The sequence below is a fragment of the Fringilla coelebs genome (genome assembly GCF_963513975.1).
Source record: "Fringilla coelebs genome assembly, chromosome: 16".
NCBI lineage: Eukaryota > Metazoa > Chordata > Aves > Passeriformes > Fringillidae > Fringilla > Fringilla coelebs.
The window spans coordinates 14530859-14552447 of record NC_140042.1 but is presented as its reverse complement, the minus strand read 5'-3'; the positions used below and the strand labels follow the sequence as shown (position 1 = coordinate 14552447).

Below are 21589 nucleotides of genomic sequence, written 5' to 3'. Positions count from 1 at the left end.
AGCCCGCCGGACCCCACCTGCTGCAGGGACCCTTCCCGTCCCCGCCGCACGGCCGCTGCCCGGTGAAGGGGCAGCCGCTTCCCGCGGCCTCTGAACCCGCAGGGCTCGGCCGGTGCCTCGGCCCAGCTGCCGGAGCCCCGGTGCCGCTGATGCCACCGCAGGTCCCCGCTCGCAGCCCCTGAGGGCTGGCAGTGCCCCGGCCATGGGTGCCGCGGCGGCGCCGGGCATCACCGGGCCCGGCCTGAGGGCGACGCGGGACGGGGCACGGCCCGGAGCCGCCTCCGTGCCCGGGGAGCGGCGGGTCCCGGCGCTCAGCCCGGCCGTGTGACGGGCTCCCCGGCACCATGGCCCCGGGAGGGCCAGCCTGAGCCTCCGGCCACCGCCGGCACCGGGAGGAAGATGCCAGCGGCCCTCCGGCGCTGCCTGCCCTGCGGTCACCCTCGCCCGGGCGCGGTGGCCACCGGAGCCGAGCGATGGATTCCTTCTGCTTCGTCTGCTTCCAGAAAGAGGAGCTGCAGCCCCTGCACCTGCACAGGTGAGTGCCCGGGACAGCCCCGGCGGGGTCACGGCGCTGCGGTGAGCGCAGGGAGGGCACGGCACGGAGCGGGCACCGAGCCGGCCCGGGGGGCAGCGCCCGGCGCGGGCTGTGCCAAAGTTTCCTCGGGAGCGGGAGCATCCTCTCCCGAAAGAGGAGCCCGGAGCCGGTGCTGTGTGCACGAGTGTCCGCCTGGGATGTGCTTCCCTGGCAGCAGGGAACCTGTGGGCATCCCGTGCCGTGCCGTGCCGTGCCGTGCCGTGCCGTGCCGTGCCGTGCCGTGCCGTGCCGTGCCAGCTCAGCGCTGCTGCAGTGCCCATGGCAGCAGTGAGGCTGTGGGCAGCAGCGTGTGCACCCAGGGCCTCCCGGAGCCATCCCGGAGCCGTCCCCAGTCCATCCTGGAGCCGTCCCAGCCATCGCCGCTCACCTGAGCAGGGGCCCTGGGCAGTCTCTGCTCCTCCCTGCCTGGCTGGGGGGCCCAGGGCACTTGGGGGGTCCACAAGGAGAGCCACAGGCTCCCCGAGGCCCGTCCCTCTGGGCAGCAGCCCCCGCGCTCGCCTCCCCCTTTCCCGAAATCTCCTTTTCCATCGGCGCTGCTGAGTGACAGCCAAGGAGAATGTGCGGAGCCGGAACGAGCCGGGCAGGCGGCAGGATGCGAGGTGCGAGCGCTGGCACGCGTTGTGCCCAACTGCTCCTCGGTGGCACTGAGCCACTGCCAGCTCCTGTCCCACGCTGCCAGCCCCGAGCAGAGCCCCTGGCGGCTCCCTCCAGGCACTGGCTGTCCCCAGCGAGGTCTGGGGGGTCTCAGGGCCACCAGCTGGATCAACCCAGGCAGTCTGGCCTTCCTCACGGGTAGCAGGAAGCTGTGGGGTTTGTTTTGGTGTAAATCGTGAGGTTTTGGAGCCTCAGTTCCTGTGAGTCAGTGCCCAGGTGGGGACCGGGAGGGCCCGGCTGTGGGTGCTGCTGCCCGGGAGCAGGCACAGAACTCCCCGGGCTCCTGTCCCACAGCCCAGCCCGGGCTCGGAGCTGACCAGGGGCACCCAGCCTGCGTCAGGCCACAGGTGGCATGAGCCCGGCACCCTCAGCCAGGCAGGGAGCACCCGCGGTGGCAGTGTGGTGGCCCAGGGTCCGGGGGTGACAGTGGGACCGCCCGTCCCTGCTCGGGAACGGCGAGGGACGGACCATGGCTTGTGCCCAGAGGCTTCTCCCTGTCCTGCCCTGCTTCAAGGTGGGCTGCACTGGGGGCTGGGGGTGTGTCTGGTCCCTGAACCCCCCCCGGCTGTCACCAGCTTGTCCCTGAGTCTGTCTCCATCCCGTGGGGACACAGCTGCCATCGCCTGTCACCTCCAGCACAGTCCCACCAGGGGGGCTCCCCGGGGTGACAGGAGGTGCTGCCAGAGGTGCCCCCCTCTCTGTCACCACCCCTGACCCTGTCACCACCACCCTCTGTCACCACCACCACTGGCCCTGACCCTGTCCCCTGTGCCACGGGCAGTGCGTGGGCCTCACGCGTGGGTGCTGTGGCAGTGTGTCTGTCCCCCATGTCTGTCCCCGCGTGTTTGCCCCGTCATGTTTGTCCCACGGTATCTGTCCCCCGGTGTCAGTCCTCATGTCTTTTCACCCATGTCAGCCCGCGTCTGTCTCCCTGTCTCCGTCCCCCCGTGTGTCCGTCCCCCGTGCCCGTTCCCGCAGCCTCTAGATGGTGCCAGGAGAACGGGCAGCGAGCGGAGGCGGCGGGCGGGCGGTGCCGGGCGCTGTGGGGGTACCGAGCTACCACCGGGGCGCCAGGGCGGGCCCCGTGGCTCTCCCCGTGCCCCCCGCTCAGCCCCTCGAAGAAACCCGTTGTGCTTCTTTCCCCGGGCAGCCCATCCCAAAGAGCCCCTCCGGTCCCGTTCGGTCCCGGTGGCTGAGCAGCCGCCACCGTGCTCCGGGCTCAGCGCCATTCCCAAGGTCCCGACTGCGGCCGGTGCTGCCCCGGCCCGGCCCGGGATCCATCCCCGGGGCGCTGTGCCCGCCCCGCTCGGTCCCTCGCAGCCCCGGGAGCACGGCACGGCTCCGGGCCGGGGCAGCCCCCGAGGGTCGCACCCCCCGGCAGGGGCTCGGTGTGTGCCCGTCACCGGCGGGGCTGTCCCACGGCCCCTCCCTGGCCTCGAGAGCAGCCCCGGGAGTCCCCCCCGGGCTGTCCCCGCCTGGGGTGGCCCTCGCACACGGGGGGACACCGAGCTGGGGGCTCCGAGCCCTCGCCCCGCGCTGCGGGAACCAGCCCCACCGCCCCTTTCCCTGGGAATCACCGGGGTGGGCTCTGTCCCCAGGGACCGAGGGGACACCGAGGGGACACGAGTGGTGCCCCCGGGCTGGGGCGGGGGGAGCTGGCCCCGCGGGCGGGACACGCCGGAGCCCCCGGGGTAAGCGGGTCCCCCCGCCCGGGCTGCGGCTCCCGGCGTGCTCCGCTCCCGACTTCCCTCCCTCCCTCCCTCTTTCCCTCCGCTGCTCCTTCCCAGCATCCCCGCAGCAGCCCCGGCAGCTTTGGCTCCTGTCACCGGAGCGCGACCGGCGCGGGTGGCCGTGGGACCCCGGCCCGCCGCCGGTGGGGCTCAGCCCCTTGGCTCCCGCTCTGGCCGAGCGATGGCGAAGGGACGAGCGACCTCCTCGCTGCATTCCGAGGGGATTCGGCGCGCTGGGAATATTTTGGGCTTTCCAGGTCATTTCCCGCAGCCCACCCTGTCCAAGCGCATCCCACGATATGCACGAGCCGGATATTCCCTTTCCGAGCGCAAATCCCAGGAGCACTCGTGGTCCTCGGGGAGGCAGGGGCTCTTTGCACGGTTTGGGATTGCACGAGGTGATAAACATGTTTGATCTGGCTCCTTTCATCTCGTTAATCTTAATTAGTTATTAATATTCCGGGAGTGCTTTGAAGACCACGAGCTCAGTGCGGGCTCTCCCTGGTACAACTGGTGTTACTATGGCTCAGTGTGCGTGTCACCCACGTGCCACCGAGGGACAGGGACGCCCCAGAGGGACCTGGCGGCCCCCACGGCGCCCCGTGGAACCCCCCGGAGTCACCCGGAGCCCTGTGGAGCCCCACGGAGCCCCACAGAGCCCCGCTGAGCCCCATGGAGTCCCAAAGAGCTCCGCTGAGCCCTACAAACTCTCATGAGGACTTGCTTAAAGCCGTGGGGTCCCACAGAGCCCCGCAAAGCCCTGCCAAGCCCCTCGGAATGCCACGAAGCCCTGCCAGGCCCAGCTGGTGCCGGTGCCAGCTCAGCCCCTGGGTACCCAGGGCACAGCACCAGGATGGTGACACTGGGAGCTGACCCACGTGTGACAGTGTCCCTGCAGCCCCGCCATGGTCCCTGGGCTGGCTCCCCGGGCTCCGGCACCTCCCGCCTGACCTAGAAACAGCCCCGAGCTATAAATAGGGAGAGAGCTGACAGAGAGCTCGGAGGAGCCGCGAGCGGGAGGCTGCGGGAGCCAGGACGGCACCGCAAGGACAGGCAGGGGACACGGCGGGAGAGGGGCCTCGGGAAGGGGCGAGCCTGGAGGCACCCCCTCCCCGGGTGCGGGCCGCTGTGCCTTCCCCTGGCCCGTGTGCGCTGCTGCGGCGACACCGAGCGCTGCCTGCCCTGCCCATCTCCCCCGTTTTCCTCTTTCGCGCACCTCCACTGCTCAGAGGCTCTCCTGCCCCGTGCCAGCCCCGTGCCAGCCCCGTGCCAGCCCCGCAGCCGCCGCTCCGAGCAGCGCCAGCCCTCACCCAGCCCAGCCCGGCCGGCCGGGGCACTGCGCTCCAGCATTTCTCCTCCCAGAGCCATTGCGATGCCTCCATCCCGCTGGGAATCACCACCCTTGGAGCGTCCCAGCCGCAGGAGCCGGGAGCTGTGGCAGGACCCGAGCGGAGGGGATGGAGGGACCGGGCCCGGGAGCCGCAGCCGCCCCCCTGCCCGGGGCTGGCCGTGCCCCGTGCCAGCTGCCGGGCGGGAAGAGGGTGACAGTGGCACAGCCGGCACAAATTAAAGCGGAGTGTCGGAGTGTGATTCAGCCTCTTGCCTTAAAGTCATTCATGAAAAGCCTTAATTGCTCTGCATCCTCAGCGCGAGCGGAGCGGAGCCATCCGTGAGTCAGAGCCGATGGCTCCCGGCCCTCCCCGCCTTGTGCGGGCTCGGGGGCAGCGGCACGGCTCGGTCCAGCGGGGCGGGCACGGCTGATGTGTGGGAACGGTCCGCTGTCCCCCTCGGAGCGTGGGGCAGCCCCACCGCTGTCGGTCCCTTTAAAGTGACACCGCGGGAGCCAAGGGACCTGGCACCCAGCTGAGACAAGGAAGTACCAAAGCAAATCCTGGCCGGTGTTAAACCTCCCTGCGTGGCCTTGGTGGGCACAGAAGGAAACCCGGGAAGACGAGGAGTGTCCGGGGATGCTCCAAGAGCCAACCCCTTCCCTTCCTCCTGGAGAGCTGACACTGTCCCCCAGGCTGGGGGTGCCCGGGAGCTCCTGGTGCCCAGCTCTGTCATCGCTTGCTCAAAGCGTTGCCGAACTTGAGGCACCTGAAGGGAAGCCCCCGTGATGTCTTGGCCTCATCTGGCGTTCCCTGGCTTGGCCTGAACGTTCCCACCATTCATGAGCCACAGGGGAAGCCACATGTCCTGCTCACATTGAGGAGCAGCATTTTGGGGGGCTGTCTGTGCCGTGGTGGGCATCGCCTGTGCCATGGTGGCTCAGGTTGCCCAGAGAAGCTGTGGCCACCCCATCCCTGGAACTGTCCAAGGCCGTGTTGGACGGGCCTTGGAGCAGCCTGGAAAGTGTCCCACGGCAGGGGCTGGAATGAGATGATCCTGAAGGTCCCTTCTAACCCAAACCATTCCCTCACCCAGGGTGGGCATCACTCACACCACGGGGGCATCATCTGTGCCAAAGGAGAGGGAACAGAGTCTGGGAGGGCTCAAGGACAGCAGGGCCCAGGGAAGCAGCGGGCAGCAGGACACGGCGCTGTGCTTGGGCACTCCGGCTGCCCGGCGCTGGCGACCCCCGGACCAGCCTCGGGGTGGGGGGGTCGGGTGTGCAGCCGCCCCCTGCGGAGCGCCGCTCCCATCCCCATTGTCCCCAGCGCCGTGCTCTGCTCCGAGCCGAGTCCGCGGTACCGGAGCTCCGCGCCCGGCGGGGAGGGGGCGGCTCAGCCCCGACCCCCCTTTCCTGGGCTACATCGGGGGGCGGGGACAAGCAGCGCCCCGCATCGCGCATCGCTCATTCCGCATCCCCCCATCCCCGCGGGGCCGGCGGCGGAGCCCCCCCGCGCCTCCCGCTCCTCCCGCTCCGCTCTCCCTCCCCGGGGCGGCGCCGGTGCCGGTGCGGGCGGAGCGCGGCGCGGGGCGGGCGCTGCCGGGGCTTGCGGGGGGCGCCGCGCTCCGCTCCCTCCGCTCCCTTGGCTCCGCTCCGCTCCTCCGGCGGCGGCGGGGCCGCGGCATGAGGAGCCCGGCGGGGCGGGCGGAGCGCGGCGGCGGCGGCGGCGGCGGCTCCTCTCCCGCCGGGGACGGGGCGCGGCGGCGGCTCGCCCCTCCGGTAAGGCGGCGGTGCGGGGATGGGGCGCGGGCACGGGGGTGCGGGGATGAGGATACGGAGATGGGGGTGCGGGGGGCGCTGCCCGCCCGGTACCGAGGCCGCCCTTTGTTTGCCCGCACGGCGCGGGGAGGGGACAAAACCCCCATCCCGGTACAACCGGCGCTCCGGGATGAATGGAGCGGGGTGGGCACCGCGCGGTGCGGGCGCTGCCCCCGGGATCAGTCGCCCCCCCGCCCCGGGTCCCTCCTGCGGCCGGTGGCACCTGCGCCCCGGGCGGCCCCGGTACGGTGGGGGGGGCGAGGGGGAGGGACGGGGACGGAGGGGCGTGAGTGACACCGAGCGGTGCTGGGGCCGCGGGGCTGGTCCCCGGGGGCCGCCGGCGGGTTTGGGGGTGTCTGGAAGGGTGCACTGAGCTGGAAGGCAGCTGGGAACAGGGGAAGGGGAGAGCAGGGAGAGGCGGCCTCGGGGGCAGCTCAGGCCGTGTCCCCTCGTGTCCCCTCATTGTCTCCCCTTGCGTCCCCTCACCACCTCCCCATCTCATCTCCCCTTGTTTCCCTTCGTGTTCCCTCACCTCCCCTTGTCTTCCCTCACCAGCTTCCTGTCTTCCCTATTACCTCCTCTCATGTCCCCTCATGTCCTCTTGCCATCTCCCCTCATGCCCCGTCCATCATCTCCCCTCGTTTCCCCTCATTGTCTCTCCTCATTGTGTCCTCTTTTGTCCCCTCATCATCTCCCCGTGTCATCTCCTCTCGTCATCTCTCCTTGTCTCCCCTCGCATCCCTTCACCACGTCCCCTGCTGTCTCCTTGTGTCCCCTCACCACCTGCCCTAGCTCCCCTTTCACCTCCCCTGCTGTCCTCCGCTGTCCCCGCTGTCCCCGGGCCGCGGGGCCGGCCTCCATCGCACCCCGGCGCTCCCCGGCCGCAGCGGGGAAGGGGGAGCGTGACCCACTTTCCTCCCGGTCCGGCCTCGCTGCCGCCGTGGCCGCGGGCGGGCGACGCCAGCCGGGAGCGCCAGCGCAGCTCGGGGACCGGGCACAGGGCGGCCCGGCCTCGGCACCCCTCTGTCCGGGAGCCACGGGGCGGCAGAGGTCAGGGCTGGCTGTCCGTGTGCCGAGCCCCCGACCTGCCCGGTGTCACCGTGTCACCGTGCCCGGGCTGCTGCGGGAGGAGAGCGCGGCGGAGGTGGGAGCATCTCCTTCACGGGAGCATCCCAGCCGGCGGCAGGCTGAGCCGGGGGCACACAAAGCGCCTTGGAGCGGAGTCAGGGCCGGGGTTTGTGGCAGAGGGACGTGTCCCTGTTGTCGCCAGGAGCGAGCGGGGCCGAGGGCCGGCTGGCCCTGCCGCGGGGTCGGGCAGGTGCCGCTCGGGGCGTTTGTCTTTGCAGATACCAAGCGTGCGGTGCTGTCGGCGCTGGCGGAAGAGTTTTTGGGAGGGAGATGATGACAGGCTGATGAAACCAATCAAACAATGAAGTAATCATAAGTCCCCGGTGCTAGCGGCGAAGGCGGGAGGAGCTGCAGGCTGGAGGAGCTGAGGTCCTAAGGAAGCCATCCTGCTCGGCAGCAAAAACCCCGGGAGGCCAGAGGCTCTGAAAGGCAGCCAAGGTCCTGTCATCGGGGCCGATGGACAGAGACAGCCCCGTGTGCATGAAGGCAGCGAAAATCCTGCTGGCAGCTCCGGGAGAGCAGAGCGGAGGGCACAGGGGACGGTGGCAGGAAGGAGGAGCGGCGGCTCCCCGGGGAGCCGGCGGAGGAGAGAGCCCTGGCACTGCTTTGTTTGCTCTTCCCGAATCGGCGTGTGAAACCCGAATCCTGGGACCAAAGGCCGAGGAAGCTTTGTCACAGGCTGCTGGCCAGCACGGGAGATGGTTCCTGCAGCGGGGGACGCCACGGATGGGTGTGACAGGGCCTGACCCTGCCCTGCATCTGGAACATCTGCACCGGGAGAGCGGCTCCTGCCCGTGCCTGGCTGGGCGTTCATTGGCTTTGCCGAAGAGAATCCTGCTAATCCTGCTGCCAGGCAGGCTGCTCTGCTCTGGGCAAGGAGCTGGTATGAGAATTGCTGGATACCCTGGAGTTCAGTGCCAGTTCAGCCCTGCCCTGGGGGCACTGGGGAGTGCCGGTCGCTGCGGGTGCCTCCGTGGAGCTTTGGTGCTGGTTCCGCTGGCGTCCGTGGTGCTCCAGCCTTCCCCGCTGCTCTGGAGCCTGCTGCACATGGAGACGTGCCCCACCCGTGGCCTCTGCTCCCCCTGGGCTGCGGGATGCTGGCAGAGGGGCTGTCCCCAAACCACTGCCAGCAGCCAATGTCCCTGTGCCATGTGTGACCTCCCGGACACGCTCGCCTTGTCCTAGAGGCTTTGGATGGCCCTGGGGTGGCACACGGATGCAGGAACCCTTTCCCTGCGCCTGTTTTGCTGCTCTGGGTGAGGTGGGAGGTGGTGGCCTGGCCAAGGTGGGCGCTGGTGGCTCTGAGCCCCGGTGAGATTCCTGTCCTGCCCCCACAGCCACGCTGTCCCCGTTAGGCCAAGGTGCCTTTGTGAGCCCTCCCTGGGCTCCAGCGTGCCACAGCCCCCGGGAAGCACAGCTCAAATCTGCTGTGCGGGTCCCAGGGGCACAGAGAGGAGGACAGGATGTCCCTGGAACGGGGTCAGGCAGGAATGGAGGTGGCAGGGGATGGAAATGCTGTGGGGCACTGGGAGGCAGCAGCTCAGCATGGGGCACGGCCAAAGCACCGCCGGGCCCTCGTTCCAGTGACACCAGGGTGGTGCTGGCATGTGGTGGTGGCCCAGGGCGTGACTTTGCTGTCTCAGTGCGTTGTTCAGGGGAAACAGGGCAGGTTTGGAAGCTGGTTGGGTGTGGAGGGAGGGAGGTCCCTCCTGAGGGATGCCCTGGCCTCCAGCCTGCTGGGCTTAGATGGGAGTTGGTGTTATGTGCTCGTAACTGAGGGTTTGGGGATGGGAAACGGGGAAATCAAATCTCTGCCAAGTGCAGAGACAGAGCAGCGTGGGCCTGTGCCCATCCCACTGCTGCATTTCACATTTCTGCCCTCTTTAAAGAGGAATCCGGGTTTTGCAGAACCCCTGCCCTGCATAGATTTTCCCTTCATCGAGTCCCAGCCCCCAGTGCTCAACCGTGCATCAGGCTCAGCCCAAACCCTTTTCCTGTAACCTCCCTCAATAACTGGGTTGTTTTTCTGTCAGTCTCTGATGTGGCCAGAGGGATTTTTTTTCCCCCTTTCCCTCTTAATTTCCAAGCAGCGGCGGCTCCAGCAGCCTTCTCTGCGGGAGCCTGGGGCAACTCTCCCGGGCGGCCTCTGCTCCTCTCAATGAGCTCCTAATGAGTTTGCAATTAGTTATCGGCAGAGCCGCTGTGCCCAGGGCTGGGCGTGCGGCGGCGCGGGATGCGGAGCGGGATGTGCGGCGGGATCCAGAGCAGGGCAAAGCATCCCCCGGCGCTGGGGCAGGACTGTCGGTGCCAGCCTCGGCTGCTGGCAGGATGCTGGGCTGTGGCCATGGGATAATGTCCTTCCGGGGTGCGCTCCACGGCGCTGGGGATGGAGCCGGGAGGTTGGGGAAGAGGAGCGGCAGCTGCCGACGGGAGACGAGTGGCTGCCTATAAATACCTGCCAGGGAGCAAGGAAGAGGTGGGTGGATTATCCTCCTCACTCAATGAGATAAACGGTTCTGAAGCTTAAACACAGAACAATTTTAGTCTGAATAGTAGGAGAAATGGCTCAGGATGCGGAGATGACGGCAGGAACCGCCTGTGGTGAGCGGCAGGTCCCGGGGCCACGTGGCAGCAGCTCCGCTGCCTCTTTGTCACTCTGGGACCGAGAGCTGCGGGGGGCTCGGCCGGGATGCTCATCCCTCCTCCCTGCTTGGGAAAGCTTCTTCAGGAGCACCTGGAACTCAGCAGGAGAGGGTGTGTTTGTCCTCCTTCGGACGTGGTGCTGCCACCTCCTCCAGGGTTTTGGGGTGGGAGAGGAGCTGGGGTGCCGGGAAAGGCCCCGTTGTGGCTCTGGAGTGACCCAATCTGGCGTGTGGCCACGCAGGTGCTTCTTGGTGGGACTGGCCTGGCTGCAGAGGGATATGAGACCTCAACCCCGGCCAGGCCGAGCTGGTGGCATCTCCTGCCACACCGGCGCTGCCATCCCTGTGTGCCCCGCTAGTCCCGCATCATCCCCGCTGTCCCTGGGAGTGCGCGGCGCTGGAACCGAGCCCTCTCTGCCTCCTGCCGCCGCCCCGCTTCGCTGCTCACATCAAACCCAACACGTTTCCAAAAGCTTTCCATTTTTAATGACAACTTCTGTGTTCGTGCTTTCCGTGGCCTCGGCGGGCCGGTGTTTCGGTCCCCGCCGCCGTTTGGCTCCTCCTGGGGTCGGTGCTGGCCCCGTGTTCCCGTTGGCCCCGCCGGGCGGGGTTGCTGTTCGGAGCTGGCCGTGCAGGATCCCGGCCCGTGCCCATCCCTGGCAGCACATCCCAGTGCCAGCTGTGCCAGCCCACGCCGCAGCACGGGACCGGACTCGGCGGGATCCCCGCTTCCCGTGGATGCTCCTCGGTTTCTGCCTGGGAAGGAGACACCTGGAAACCCCAACAAGCTGAGCCAAGGGGAAAAGCAAACAGCCCTTGACTTGGAGAGCACTTCCACAAGCTGCCAGCCCTCCCTCTCCTCTCTCCCATCCAACCAGCAGGGTTTTTCCCCAAACCCAACCTTCCCGACTTGAATAATTGCATTTCAATGCCGGTTAATTAAGGGACATTGATGAGCGCAGCCGTAAATGCAAGCGTAGCCGGAATTCTTCGTGCAGGATGCTGGGGGCTGTTCTCAGTCCTGCCTCCAGTGAGCTGCTGCTGATCCACCTCCACCTCCAGCACCCAGACGCTGAGATGGTGCTCCTCTGCCAGGGGGCCAATGAAACACTATGGAGATGAGCTGCTTCGGAGATCTTATGAGTCAAACTGTTACATTTTTGGAACATCATGATGTTGAAGTTCCTTTTCTATTTTTTCCCCAACTTCCCAGGGAAAAAAATATAACTATAATAAGTGAAGAAGCTGAGCTTTGGTTTGGGATGACAGGCAGCACAGTGGAGGGAAGGAAGGACGGAAGGAAGGAGGGAGAAGCTGGAGATCCGACTCAGCCTTATTGGGAAGGGGCTGGGAGGATCCTTGTGTGTGAGCCTGGCCGTGGGGTGCTGCAGGTGCTTTGGGGGGTGTCTGGCACCATTTGGGGTGGCTGCCACAGCCCTGCATGGGGCTGAGCCCGTGGGCACCCCTGGGCTCCTTGTGCCCATCCTCACCCACCTGCAGCCACCGAGTGTCCTCCCCACGGCCCTGGCTGCCCAGGGTTTGGGCTTGTGCCCTGATGGAGGGCCCTGAAGACATCACAGGAGATGCTGGGGTGGTTTCACTGCTGTGGTGGTGTGGTGGGTGACTCTGAGCTTGGATCTTCTCGTGGGAATGGTCAGAGTGAGGAGAAAACCATCCCTGGTTTGTTGGGAGTGAGGAATGTTGGTGCTGTTGCCCACGTGCTGCTGGCTGGGCCGGCCTCTGCTCGGCTTTGGTGAGATCCCACCAGGAATGTGCATCCAACTGCTGGTCCCCAGCACAGGAAAGACATGGATATGTTGGAGCAAGTCCAGAGGAGCTACAAAGATGATTATTGGGATGGAACACCTCCACTATGAGGAAAAGCTGAGAGAATTTGGATTGTTCAGCCTGAAAAAGAGAAGACTCTGGGGAGACCTTAAAGCCCATTTCAGTGCCTCAAGGGGCTTCAGGAGAGCTGCAGAGGGATTTGGGACAAGGGCCTGGAATGAGACGACAAGGGGAATGGCTTCCCACTGCCAGAAGGCAGGGATGGATGGGACATTGGGAAGGAATTGTTCCCTGGCAGGGTGGGCAGGCCCTGGCACAGGGTGCCCAGAGCAGCTGTGGCTGCCCCTGGATCCCTGGCAGTGCCCAAGGCCAGGCTGGGCAGGGCTTGGAGCCAGCTGGCACAGGGGCAGGTGTCCCTGCCCATGGAACAAGATGGGCTCTAAGGTCCCTTCCAACCCCAAAGCAGTCTGGGACTCTGGGATTCTCCACACCAGCCACTCTGGCACCCTGGCCAGCGAAGGCCAGGAGTTGGTGCTGGTGGATGGTCAGAGAGATGTGAGGGAGGGATTTGCTGCAGAGCCATTGTGTCCCCTTGCTGCCAGGGCAGGGCCCTGGTTCCACTCTGGAGCTGCCCCAGCTGGGGTGAGGCTCAGCTCTGGAGGGGGCTCAGCTCTGGAGCAGACAGGGTTGGCTCTTGGGGTCCCCACTGGGGACACAGCAGGAAAGGGGACCCCCAAAGGGCGTTAGCTCCTGTCCTGCAGCGTGGCTGGGAACACACTAGGCCTGAGAAAATGTGTCCATGCGTGTGTCCCTGTTTGTACCCATGTGTGTCCTTGTCCCTGTCTCTGTCCTGCCTGGACCTCTCCCTTTGTCCCCAAACATCCACATGACCCCCATGGAGGCTGGAGCGTCCCCTCCAGAGCCATTGGGTTGGTGGCCCCTGGGGACAGAAGGGTGGCACCCAGTGGGGGCTGCTCAGCACCACCCTGGCAGCCCCATCCCCCTTTGCCATGGCTGGAGCCCTGGGGAAGGGACAGGATGGGATGGGGTGGGATGGGATGGGATGGGATGGGATGGGATGGGATGGGATGGGGTGGGATGGGATGGGATGGGATGGGGTGGGATGGGATGGGATGGGATGGGATGGGATGGGATGGGATGGGATGGGATGGGATGGGATGGGATGGGATGGGGTGGGATGGGATGGGATGGGATGGGGTGGGATGGGGTGGGATGGGATGGGATGGGACGGGAGGGGACACAGTGGCCCTGCAGCCCCACGGAAGCAGTGCCACCTGTGCCTTGCAGCGCAACCATGAGCGCGGGCTCGATTGAGCAGGAGCCGTCGCGCAAGCTGGGCTGCTGCGGGGTGCCCCTGATCACCGAGGACATGCAGTCCCTGGCCATCCGCACGCTCTCGGGCACCGACATCACCAAGCACTATGACCTCATCCGCGAGCTGGGCAAGGGCACCTACGGCAAGGTGGACCTGGTGTCCCACAAAAGCACAGGTGAGGGGAGCGGGGCGCCTGCCGGGAGCGGGGGGCCTGTCTGTCCCGGCCCAGGGCTCACTCCTGTCCCCCGCCCTCCACAGGCACCAAGATGGCCCTGAAGTTCGTCAACAAGAGCAAGACGAAGCTGAAGAACTTCCTGCGGGAATTCAGCATCACCAACACGCTCTCCTCCAGCCCCTTCATCATCAAGGTCTTCGACGTGGTCTTCGAGACCGAGGACTGCTACGTCTTCGCTCAGGAGTACGCCCCCGGCGGGGACCTCTTCGACATCATCCCGCCTCAGGTGGGACCCCAGCACTCCCAGGGGAGCCTCTGTGGGATGTGGGGGCTCGGGGGGTGCTGAGCAAAGCTGCCCCTGTGCTTTGTCCCCGTGTGGGAGGGGCTGCAGGTGCAGGGACTGGGCACCCCCATCTGGGCTGGGCTTGACCACAAGCACCTACAAATAAATGTGGGAGCCATCACCCATCCTCTGGGTGGCCTAAGATCCATCACCTATCCCTAGGATGGCCTGACACCCATCACCCTTCTCCTGGGAAAGCTGTGGTTGCCCCATCCCCAGAAGTGTCCAGGGCCAGGCTGGACGGGGCTGGGAGCAACCTGGCACAGTGGGAGGTGTCCCTGCCCAGGGCAGGGGGTGAAACTGGATGATCCTTAAGGTCCCTTCCAACCAAACCCATCCTATGGGGGGCCTGAGACCCACCACCCATCTCGTGGGTGGCCCATGACCCACCACCATCCCCTGCCCCAGAGCACCCAGATAAAAGCACACACAACCATCAGACCACGGAGATGTGGCTGCCCGGGCCGGGCGGGGGCTCGCTGGGGGTGGCTGACGCCGTGTCCCCCCCGCAGGTGGGGCTCCCCGAGGAGCTGGTGAAGCGCTGCGTGCAGCAGCTGGGCCTGGCCCTCGACTACATGCACAGCAAGAGCCTGGTGCACCGGGACATCAAACCGGAGAACGTGCTGCTCTTCGACCGCGACTGCCGCCGCGTCAAGCTGGCCGACTTCGGCATGACGCGCAAGGTGGGCTGCCGCGTCAAGCGCATCAGCGGCACCATCCCCTACACGGCGCCCGAGGTGTGCCAGGCCGGCCGCGCCGAGGGCTTCGCCGTGGACACCAGCATCGACGTCTGGGCTTTCGGGGTGCTCATCTTCTGCGTGCTCACCGGGAACTTCCCCTGGGAGGCGGCGGTGGCGTCCGACGCCTTCTTCGAGGAGTTTGTGAGGTGGCAGAAGGGGCGGCTGGCGGGGCTGCCCTCGCAGTGGCGGCGCTTCACGGACAGCGCCCTGCGCATGTTCCAGCGCCTGCTGGCCCTCGACCCCGAGAAGCGCTGCCCCGTCAAGGAGGTTTTCTACTTCATCAAGTGCGACCTCATGGCCGAGGTGCGGTGCCGGCCCTCGTACCGCTCCCGCAAGCACGCCAGGGACAAGCTCCCGGCCGGGCCCCACTGCCACGAGGCCGGCGGCTCCTGCACCCCCGCCCCGCTCAAGAGGACCGTCCTGACCGAGGGGAGCGGAGCGCCCCGCCCCGAGCCCGGCGCAGCCGCCCCGGGCACGGCGAGCAGGACAGACGGACGGCAGGACAAAGGCAAGGGGCAGATGGTCCTGGCCACAGCAATAGAGATCTGCGTGTGACGGCGGCGCCTGGCGGCTGCGCCACCCGCCCGTGCCCCCGCCCCGGGGACAGGGATGGGGGGAGCACGTCGTGGTGCTGGCACGAGCCGGGACCGGGCCCTGGGTTTCCCAAAGGAAAGAAAAAAAAAAAAAAAAAAAAGGAAAAGAAACGCGACGGAAGAGGAAAAGGACAGAACTGGATGCGCTCTGTAGCGCCGAGGATGCCGAACCCCCGCCCTGCCTGGGCGAGCCCAGTGGCCGGAGCGCAGCCGAGGGCACCGCTCACCGCTGGGGAGGCTGGGGGCACGCACAGCCCTGCCACGGCCGTGCTGCCCCCTCCGAGGCTCCCCGGGGGCTTGGGGAGGGGTCTCCCAGGGCGGGGAGGAAGAGTCGGGGGCAGCGGGCGGCGCGCTGGCTCTGCCCCACCCCTGCTCGACCCCGCCGGGGAGCGGGAAGGCCGATGACCCTGCACCGTGGAGGAGGCCTTTGGGGAGGTTTGGGTGGGTGGTGATTTGCCCTCTTCCACCGGTCCCTGCCGCACGGCTGGGGACCGGGAGGGCGCGGGGAGGTGGGTGACGGGGAGCCGGGGGGTTGCCAGCAGCCCCGGACCCCCGGCAGCCCCGGCTGCCTCCCTGCCGTGGGAGGTGCTGGCAGCCATTGATGTAGCAAGTGTCCCTGTCTGTGTGTCGTTGTGTGTCCCGGCCACTGCCACTGGCAGCCCCTGCCCCCTGCCCTGCCCCGCACGGCTCAGGCGCTGCCGGAGGGATGGGTCCCCTCTGGCCGGTGCCGGCCATCCAGCAGGTTGGATGCTCGGGCCGGGCTGGCTCTGCCGTGCCGGTGTCCCCGTGTCCCCTCTGCAGACCCTTTGTACGCAGGGACCGGGGGAGGTGGCAGCGGTGCACCGCAGGCCGGCCTGCACAGCCCCGGAGCAGGGCGGGGAGCTCCGAGCGGCCTCCCGCGGGCCCGCCTGCTTCTCCGTGCTGTCCCCATCACCCCTCCCTGCCGTCACCCCTTCCCCAACCTGTCACCCTGCCCTGGGGCCGGCGGGGAAGCGGCAGCGGGATAGACCCTGCCGGGGCTGGCTGCAGCGAGGCAGGGCGTGGTGGCAGCAGCCACCGGTGGCGCCTTAGTGACGAGGTCCTGGGGCGTGCGTGGAGGTCACACCTTCCCTCCTGGATCTGGGCACCCAGCAGAGCGGGGCGCTCACCCCACGGCCGCGGTGAGCAAGCTGTGGGGGCACCCCAAAGTTAGAGCACCCTGCTGTGCTTCGGCCTTCCCTCCCACGGGGTGGGTGCCGTGGGGCGGCCCCGGTGCCCCAATTCCCCACAAAGGGCTATAACGCTTTCCAGCAGCAGCAGCAGCAGTTTACAGAGCAGGGGCCGCCCCCGCCCCCGCCGTGCCCCGTCCCCGGCACCCCCCGGGCCCGGCGTTAGACGTAGCATTGCCCCACGTAGAGAGCTAGGCGCCGGTTTTACTCCTCTTTGCCTTAGGTCCCTCGATGTCCTCGATCTTTCGTGCAATAATGTAGATAAGGGATCCCGGCCGCCCCGGGAGGGCTCGGTGGCACCGCCCGGGTGTGCCCCAGCGGGTGCCCGGTGTGATTTCTGTCCCCGTCGAGGTCGCTGTGTCCGTAGGTGTCAGGTTTTTATTTCCAGTTCCCTCAGCTGTCGGGTTTCGGACCTTCTTCCCGTAGGAGAGGCTGTAGTGTCACAGACGTTACCTCAGTTTGTCACTGTTGAAAAGGATTTAAAAAAACCACAACTGAAACCATAAAAAAATGACAAAATACATAGTTATAAAAGCAACAAAAAATTTCTCAATGGCGGTGAAGACTTTTTTTTTTTAAACTTAACTAAAGGAAACGCGATGCAGCTCCTGCGGGGGTGGAGGGCACGGCCTCTGCCCTGCCGTGGCCTCAGCAGTGGCTGTCCCTCCACTTGCAGCCTGTCACCACCGGGAAGGGAAGGAAGGGATGTGGGGAGCAGCACCGTGGGGCACCCACGGGTGGGGGGCACCCAGCAGCCCTCGGTGCAGCCCCCTCCAAACAGCCAGGGCTGCCGGATGCCAAATGTATTCCAGCCACGTCCGCAGGCTAATTTCAATTTCCTGGTAATTATGCAAATGAATGTGGATTTAATTAAGGGCAGATTTCATTAAAGTCTTCTTGGGGAAATGAGAACAGGGTGGGGGAGAGCGAGGAGGAGGGGGCGGTGGCAGGGAAGCAGAGATGAAGGCAGCGCCTGCCCCGGAAGATAAACGGCCACGGGGGATGCGGAGGGGACGGACGGGATCCTTTGGGAGTGGGGACCCCCCTGCAGGAGGCCAGAGCTGTGCGGGGCAGTGCCGGGGATGGATGCTCGGTGCATCCCCAGCCCCGCTCCGGGGACCGGGCAGCGACTCCTGCCCGTGCCCTGCTCCAGCAGCGAAGGCTCCCGGCTCCTTCCCTCCCACCAGGGCACCGAAAGCATTGCTCTGACACGTGATTCGTATTTTTCTCTTCCCCGGCTAAAAATACAGATTTGGCCACGCCGAGAGGTCTAGGAAATCAATGTCATTGTCACCAGGCTGGCTGGCAGGACTCTCCCCTCCCCTATCCAGACAAAAAAGGGATCGCTGCCGTTTGACGTCTCGGAGCCGAAGCGCTCGGAACGGAGCTGCCTTTAATCCAAAAGGAAACGGGGCTAATTTTATCCCGGCAAGGTCGGGGGGCTGCGAGCCCCGCAGCGCCCGCGGGGCAGGAGCTGCCTGTCTCCAGGCAAAAGCTCCAGCCACAAAAAACAGAGCTGAACTTTGCCAAGGCACCGCCTGCGCGGCAGAGGTGTCACCCAGCCGGCGGGGCCGCAACCTCCCCGCGTCCCCTCCGCCTTTGCTCGGCCGCTGAGCTTGGCCTGTCCCCGGGGGAAGGATGAGCAACACAATCACTGCTCTGAAAGGAAAATAATCCTCGATTTTGGCAGGTCCTGGAGGAGCGGAGGGAAGGGGATGGGGTGGCAGGTGTGGAATGGTGTGGGTGTGGGTGCAGCATCCCGTGAAAACAGATCCTTCCGAGCTGGGAAGGCCGGGAAGGCCCGGCTGTGACACTCAGCTGCTGCTCCCGCCTCGGATTTCATCCACCCCTCGATTCCGGAGCTGGATTGTGCCCGGTTTTCCTCACAGACACTTTGTGAGGCACTGCAGCCCCAGCTAAAACATTGGGGGTTGGGAGTAAAAATAACCGGGAATGATCCGCTCGTTGGGAGCGCAGCGATCAACGCCAAGCTGGCATCGCGCGAAGTCCCACCCCAATCGCAAACAAGCCCTTTAAAAGGTAATATTTTGCCATTAGGATGGTGCTTCAGCTCGCTGCTGACTCAGGAGGGGCCGTGGGATGCGGAGGGAGTTCCCACGCACCCCGAGCAGGGAGCGGAGCGCAGGGTCCGGCCTGCCGGGGGCTTCCCGAGCGCGGCTCGGGGACACGGGGGGACGCCAGCCCGGCGTGGGGAGCATCCACGAGCTGCTCTTCTCGGGGCTGATCCGCTTTCAAAAACTTCCAAAAATAGCGGCGGCACCGCGCTGGAACGGGCGTAGGGAGGAAGTGTGACTCATGTGCCACCCGGTGCCCCGGCGGAACCGGGCGGGCGCCCGGGCAGGAATGCGGGAATGCGGGAATGCGGCAGGAGGGGAGCGGGCACGGGGGCATCCCGATGCTCTTTCTGTGGCAGCAGGCTGCCCACGGAGGGGACGCAGCTCGGGCTCGTCCCTGCCTGTCCTTCCCGCGGGGACCCGCTGCTGTCTGAGGTTCCAGCTGCCAGGGATGATGGACAGATGTCAGTCAAGGCCTGGCAGCGGCCGAGGGCCCCAGCGGGAATGAGCTGCCGGAGACAGACAGCAAAAACTGTCCCGAGGTGGGGAAAAACGCAGCCTGGCAAGGTCAGCAGGCTGGGCGGGAGAGGTGACCTTGTGTGCCGAGCCGGCCACCCTTGGGAGGAGGGAGAGCAGAGCTGGCTGCGCCTCCAGCCCCGTCCCAGCCCAGCTCCCAGCACAGCCCTGCCCGCTGCAAGAGCCCTGGAGCATCCCCCGGGGAAGAACTGCCGGCCAGACCCTGCCGGGGGCTGCCTGCCCTTCCTCCAGCCTCGGCCCCCGGGGCTCTCGGCTCGGGGCCGAGGGAAGCAGCAAAATGCGGCGGGAATCTCCGCCGGCATCTCCCGCCCGGCGCTGGCACGTTCCCACCCAAAGGTGTTTGTTTTCCCCGTGGAACAGGCAGGGTTTGCAGCGGGTGTGTTCCCTGTTTTCCCCGCGGAACAGGCAGGGTTTGCAGCCGGTGTTTTCCCTGTTTTCCCCGTGGAACAGGCAGGGTTTGCAGCAGGGTCTTTTGGCTGAGGGATGGCTGGGGGTGCCAGCTTTGGGAGGAGGGGGTTGAGGGCAGTTTTGGGTGCAGGGAGGTGCCAGGGCTCAGAGTGGGGCTGGGAGCACCCCCAGCCCTGAACACCCCCAAAGGGGTGGGCTGTGGGCTCCAGCTCGCAGGCCTCCCACGTTGCCATGGCAACTGCAGCATCCCAGCTTGGCAGGGATGGGAAATCTCCTCCATCCCCTCAGCGCCTCGCCCGGCCGTGGCTCTGGATCTGGCACAGGCAGCATCCCAAACCCACGGAGGAGCACGAGGTGCAATTCCTGCTGGCTCTGAGCGCTGGGCCATGCTCCTCCTTCCTGCACAGCCCTCCCAGAGCCACGCGGCTGCCAGGGCAGGGGCAGGAGAGATTTCTGCTTTTCAGATCTTCCCATTCCGAGCCCTTCCACCTGCTCCGGATTTGTGGGGTCCTGGCATCCCCCAGGCTGCCCCCACACCTTCCTGTCTTCTCTGGGCAGTGGGCTCCCACATCACGGACCCTGCTCCCCCAGTTGCCCCAGATTTGGGGGCAGCAGAGCCAGGGGTGTCTCTGGGCTGGTGTTACCCCATTAATCCGAGCATCCTCACGAGCATCCTCATCATTGCTCTCTGCAGCCTCCCAACCCCTCAGCTCCGAGCCTGGAGAGATTCCGAGCTAATTCCTCACTGACAGCAGTGGCACAGGGCTGGGGAGCAGCTTAGCTCCTCTCAGAGGCTGCTGCACCTCCACAAAAGTCGCATTTGAAGAGCGTTAATACAAGATTAATCGAGGTTTTAATAAACAGCGAATCGAGCGCTAATGGAGCCCAACTTGTAAGCCACGTGTAACACCCCGGGGGCTTAAAGGCATCCAGAACGTGGCTGGAACACGCTGAAAGGGGATGTTAATCACCCTGAAAGGGGATGTTAATCACCTTGTAGCCCTGAAGACGCCGCAGGGGAAGGAAATCTTACGGGGAAGGTTGCAGGTGAGCCTGGGCACGACCTCACCCCTCCCACTGCTTCAGGACACGGGGATTTATTTACAGGAGTTTCCCCCACCCCAGCCCTGGCACGAAGGCAGGCGGAGGAATTTGGGACACCTGAGTGCCCCCGGGGCTGGGGCCACAATGAAGCGAGGCCAGTTTGTAAGGGAAGGCCAGACGTGCCCCGCAGTGCAGCTGTTCCCGTCACCACGGAGGGGGGGTCACTGGGGACCATTCGGAGGGGACAAACCCTGCGGCTGGCCTGGGGTCCCTCTGCTGGGTCCCTGTGCTGGCCCTGGCTGTGGGCTGGACATGCACTCTGGCTGCGGCTGTGTGGGAGCTCAGCAGCTCAGGATGGATGCACTCTGGTGCTTTAGTGGTCAGGAGCTTCTTGGGGGTCTTTAGTTTGCTCCAGAGCCCCCCAGTCACTTCCATGTGTTTGGATAGCCCCTGTGGGGGAAGGAGCAGCTCTGCAGGACCCCAGGGCACCTGGGCTGGCAGCAGGGTGGAAGCAGCCACCTGTCAGCTCTGTCAGGAGCTGAACACCATCCAGGCTTCCCAAGGAGGCTGGATCCTGGGGAAGGACATGCCTGGGGACCAGCACCAATCCCATTTGTGACACAGTGACCTCCCTGCAGGACGGGGGCTCCGAGTCACTGCCCAGCTGTCCCACCATTCCTGGGAGCCACTTGCTCCTGCTGCTCCACAGCCCCAGGGGGGATTCACTGGCCAGTCTGCTACGAGAGGGAATCAGGCACCACCAGCTGTGGATCTTCTGCCAGAGCTCAGGAGAGGAGGAGCCCCAGAGCCAGAGTCACTCCTCAGAGCTGGGATTGCAGCTGGGGGAGTTATGGGCTCCAGAGCCCCACGAGTTCCTGTGAGCTCTGTGAGTTCCTGTGAGCCAAAAGCACTCCCCAGTCCCCCAGCAGTGGCTGCCAGCTGAGGGACCATGGCCAGCCGAGGGACCATGGCCAGCCGAGGGACCATGGCCAGCCAAGGGACCATGGCCAGCTGAGGCAGAGGAGCAGGGACATCCTACCCTGCCCTGCTCCCTCCTTCCCTCTGTCACTTGAAGTGCCAGGTAGGACAGCTGGTACATCACAGCATCCAGAATTCCAGAATAGTTCCTCTTGGAAGTGACCACTGGAGCTCAGCTGGTCCCACCCTGCTCCAGCAGGGTCCCCCAGAGCACGTTGGTCAGGATTGTGGACAGATGGCTCTGGAATCTCTCCAGGGAAGGAGCCTCCAGAGCCCCTCTGGGCAGCCTGGGCCATGCTCAGTCACTGGGAGTTCTTCCTCGTGTTGATGGTTTATGGGAATGGCCAGAGCTTGGCCTCACTGATCTTGGAGGTCTTTTCCATCCCTAATGATTCCATGCCCAAATAGAACTTCTGGGATCAGTTCCTGCCGATGCCTGGGCCCTACCCTGAGCCCTGACTGCACAC

At 65.9% G+C, this 21589-nt stretch overlaps 1 protein-coding gene across 1 annotated transcript; it reads left to right on the top strand.

Moving 5' to 3' along the window:
- Positions 1 to 473: 473 nt before the first annotated feature.
- SBK1 (SH3 domain binding kinase 1) lies at positions 474 to 14834 on the top strand (the record flags this gene model as incomplete). The annotated part of the gene is made up of 4 exons (XM_084216186.1): positions 474 to 535; positions 12994 to 13196; positions 13280 to 13482; positions 14052 to 14834. 4 exons carry the CDS (start codon positions 474 to 476, stop codon positions 14832 to 14834), a joined length of 1251 nt encoding a protein of 416 aa, XP_084072312.1.
- Between the last annotated feature and the right edge of the window lie 6755 nt (positions 14835 to 21589).